The sequence below is a fragment of the Nicotiana attenuata genome, unplaced genomic scaffold, assembly GCF_001879085.1.
Source record: "Nicotiana attenuata strain UT unplaced genomic scaffold, NIATTr2, whole genome shotgun sequence".
In the NCBI taxonomy this organism is placed as follows: domain Eukaryota; kingdom Viridiplantae; phylum Streptophyta; class Magnoliopsida; order Solanales; family Solanaceae; genus Nicotiana; species Nicotiana attenuata.
In genome coordinates this window covers 270,355-274,163 of record NW_017671567.1, presented here as the reverse complement: position 1 = coordinate 274,163, position 3,809 = coordinate 270,355, and the positions used below count along the sequence as shown (strand labels likewise).

General features: G+C 39.5%; 1 protein-coding gene across 1 annotated transcript; it reads left to right on the top strand.

The window, feature by feature from the left end:
- The first annotated feature begins 1,265 nt into the window (after positions 1-1,265).
- LOC109209033 lies at positions 1,266-1,775 on the top strand. Its single transcript, XM_019372198.1, has one exon. The coding sequence runs from the start codon at positions 1,266-1,268 to the stop codon at positions 1,773-1,775; it is 510 nt and encodes a 169-aa protein (XP_019227743.1).
- The last annotated feature ends 2,034 nt before the right edge of the window (positions 1,776-3,809 follow it).

Below are 3,809 nucleotides of genomic sequence, written 5' to 3'. Positions count from 1 at the left end.
AGATGAAGAAGTATTATTTGCTGGAGAAGACATTTCAGAAGCATATTCTGGTTGGAGAATGTTCTTTGACGGAGCCGCAAACTTCAAAGGAGTCGGAGTTGGAGCAGTATTAGTTTCAGAATCTGGACAACATTATCCAATCTCAGCGAAACTTCGGTTTCCGTGCACCAACAACATGGCAGAATATGAGGCTTGTATACTGCGGCTCAGAATGGCCGTTGATATGAACATCCAAGAGTTATTGGTTATAGTTGATTCAGACTTGCTGATTCATCAAGTACAAGGCGAATGGAATACAAAGAATACAAAAATCCTACCGTACTTACATTGTGTAAAGGAGTTGTGTAAGAAGTTTATCAAGGTGGACTTCAAGCATGTTCCAAGAGTTCAAAATGAGTTCGCAGATGCTTTGGCAACTTTGTCTTCCATGATTCAACATCCAGATAAGAACTACATAGACCCCATCTAGGTGAATGTGCAGGATCAACCAGCTTATTGTTTCCATGTGGATGAAGAGCCAGACGGAGAACCATGGTATTATGACATTAAGAGGTATCTCAAAACAAGGGATTACCCTGAAGGAGAAACCAGTACCCAGAAGAGAACGCTTAGGAGATTGGCAAATCACTTTTTCCTAAACGGCGAAATCCTATATAGGAGGACCCCAGATTTAGGACTGTTGAGGTGTGTAGATACCGGGGAAGCAACCAAGCTGATTGAAGAAATACATGCAGGAACATGTGGGCCTCACATGAATGGGTTTACTTTGGCAAAGAAAATTTTGCGAGCAGGTTACTTTGGATGACCATGGAAACAGATTGCATTCATTTTGTACAGAAATGTCATCAGTGTCAGATCCACGGTGATTTGATTCGAGTCCCACCAAATGAACTCAATGTGACGAGTTCTCCTTGGCCGTTTGCAGCTCGGGGCATGGATGTCATCGGCCCTATTGAGCCGGCCGCCTCGAATGGGCATAGATTTATCTTGGTAGCTATTGATTACTTTAAAAGTGGGTAGAAGCCTCTTCTTACAAGTCAGTTACAAAGAAGGTGGTAGCAGATTTTGTCCACAACAATATCGTTTGTCGATTTGGAATTCCTGAGTCAATCATTACAGATAATGGAGCCAATCTCAATAGTAACTTGATGCAAGAAATATGTGATAAGTTCAAGATTACTCACCGAAATTTCACTCCCTATCGACCTCAGATGAATGGAGCCGTTGAAGCAGCCAACAAGAACATAAAGAAGATATTGCGGAAGATGATTGATAACTACAAGCATTGGCATGAGAAGCTGTTTGCTCTCCTTGGATATCGCACTATAGTCAGGACATCAACTGGGGCAACACCTTATCTTCTGGTCTATGCAACTGAAGCCGTATTACCAGCGGAAGTTGAAATACCATCTTTGAGGGTCATCCAAGAAGCCGAGCTGAGCAATGCAGAATGGGTGAAGAATCGGTACGAACAACTAATGCTTATTGACGAGAAGAGAATGAATGCAGTTTGCCATGGTCAACTCTATCAAAACAGGATGGCCAGAGCCTTCAACAAGAAAGTGAAACCAAGGCAGTTCAAACCGGGGCAATTGGTTTTGAAGCGCATATTTCCGCACCAAAATGAAACTAAAGGAAAGTTTGCACCAAATTGGCAAGGTCCGTACATGGTGCATCGAGTATTGACTGGAGGAGCACTGATTCTAGCAGAAATGGATGGAGAAGTGTGGCCCAAGCCCATCAACGCAGATGCAGTCAAAAGATACTACATCTAGAGGCATATCTAGCAACCTCTTTCTTTTCTATGTAATGCTTCTTAATGTAAATGAACTACGTTTGACCTGATTCCCGTTTAAGAGGGGATACGTAGGCAGCCCTGTGGGTTCGGTCTCATCATAATAAAAATTCAATATTTCCCCAAGCTGGAAACTGGGGCAGTTTTTGAAGGCGTCGTCATGAGGAGGCATCGATCATTGACAAAGGATGGTCAAGCAAGACGAATGACAGGATTTCAGATGAGGACGTTCACTTTGTTTCACAAGCATGTCACAATGCAAAGTTCGGCAACATCTTTATTTTTATAAAAATTTTATGCATATTTTATTTATTAAAATAGATTTTTTTTTATCAAAATTTCTTAACTATTCGTTCGCCAAGATTCAGTGTTGGGCGGAGGCTACAAGTCCAAACAAAATGGGAAGCGCAAGACTATCAAAGGCCAGAGCATAAAAGTCAACACGAATCAACCTTTCCCCCCCAAACTCACAGGTTTTTCTTTGAGTGCAGATTTTCAAGATAGAGGAAGCAGAAGAATCAATAACGAATATAAATACCAAGACCCTTCGTCGAGCGGTTTGAATTTCTTTATAGTATTTTATAGAAAATTACATCTTTTGAATATTGATTATCTTTAAAATCCAAGTTTGAGATTTTTTTTCTAATGATAATTTTGGAACTTTACAATATTTTTTTATACATTGTCATTACTTTTCAGCCACTAATTTTTATAAATACAAACTACATCGCATACAGCTTTAAATATATTGCACATTGACTTTTAAATGCACCGCACCATTGCTTTCAAATGCACCGCAAATGCACTGCACCATCGCTTTCAAATGCACCGCACAAATACTTTCAAATGCATTGCACCATCGTTTTCGAATGCACCATTGCTTGCAAAATGCATAATATAAATGCTTTCAAATGCACCGCACTTTTGCTTTCAAAGGCACCGCAAATGCACTGCACAAAGGCTTTAAAAAGTACTATATCATTGCTTGCAAATGCACAATGCAAATGCTTTCAAATACACTGCACCATTACTTTTAAATGCACCACACAATTGCCTTGCAAATGCACCACAAATATTTTTATTACCTTGAATCATTTGGCTTAGAAAGCCTCATCAGTCATTTGGCTTAAATGCCTCATAGTCATCAATCATTGGCTTAAATGCCTCATTTTCATCAATCATACATAAGTCATCGCTGAAGGCACCATTTACATGAATCATTGGCTCAAAGCCTCATTTCATTAGTCATGATCAAAGAATTATTTTTAACATACCTGGCTTATTTTATGATAAATTAACGGCTTAGAGGTGTCATTTTAATGAAATTATTGTTATGACTTATCGCATTTTTATATCTCGTTTACTGACAATTTTACCTAGCATGTTGAGTTTAGCAGGAAATTTAGCACAACGTGGAACTCTATCTAAGCAGCGAACTGGGGCAGTTTGCTGGGGAGGAAACCAGACTCGCCAGCAAAAGTCAAAGGTCTACTTTGGATTCCGTTCGGCTTGACTACCAAAATCTTAGCCAAAATCTTTATTTCAGCACATTTTTTTTTCATGATTCCCAGTGTCTTACACCTTGTGTCTCCATAATTCGACACTGAGGCAGCATTTTAGGATCCGCATCAATCACTATGTCCTACTTCATAGCACCATAAGTCTAGAATTACATAGGACTTGTTTCTCGTAGAACCCGAGGTGTGTGGGCGATTCTAAAATCAGCGTTCGGCCATAACTCTGTAAAGTTTCTTTTCATTTCACAAGCCTCCAAGTTTCATGTTATAGTCTGATAGGCTATAATTTCATATTTTAGTCGCTTATTACACTCGAATTTATTGCACTTTAATTGAGTTTGCGCTTTAATCGCTAGTGTTTTGCACTAATTGTGTATTTTATGTCGTGTAGGTGTGATTCCGAGCTATATAGATGTTATGGAATGAATTTAAGTGATTTGAAGCTTTGAAGTCTGAGTAAAAGCTCAAGGAATTAAGCCGGGATCGTGTTCGGGGGT

Excerpts from the sequence above, each read along its gene's own strand:
- LOC109209033 (XM_019372198.1), top strand. The coding sequence starts at position 1,266 with ATGATTGATAACTACAAGCATTGGCATGAGAAGCTGTTTGCTCTCCTT.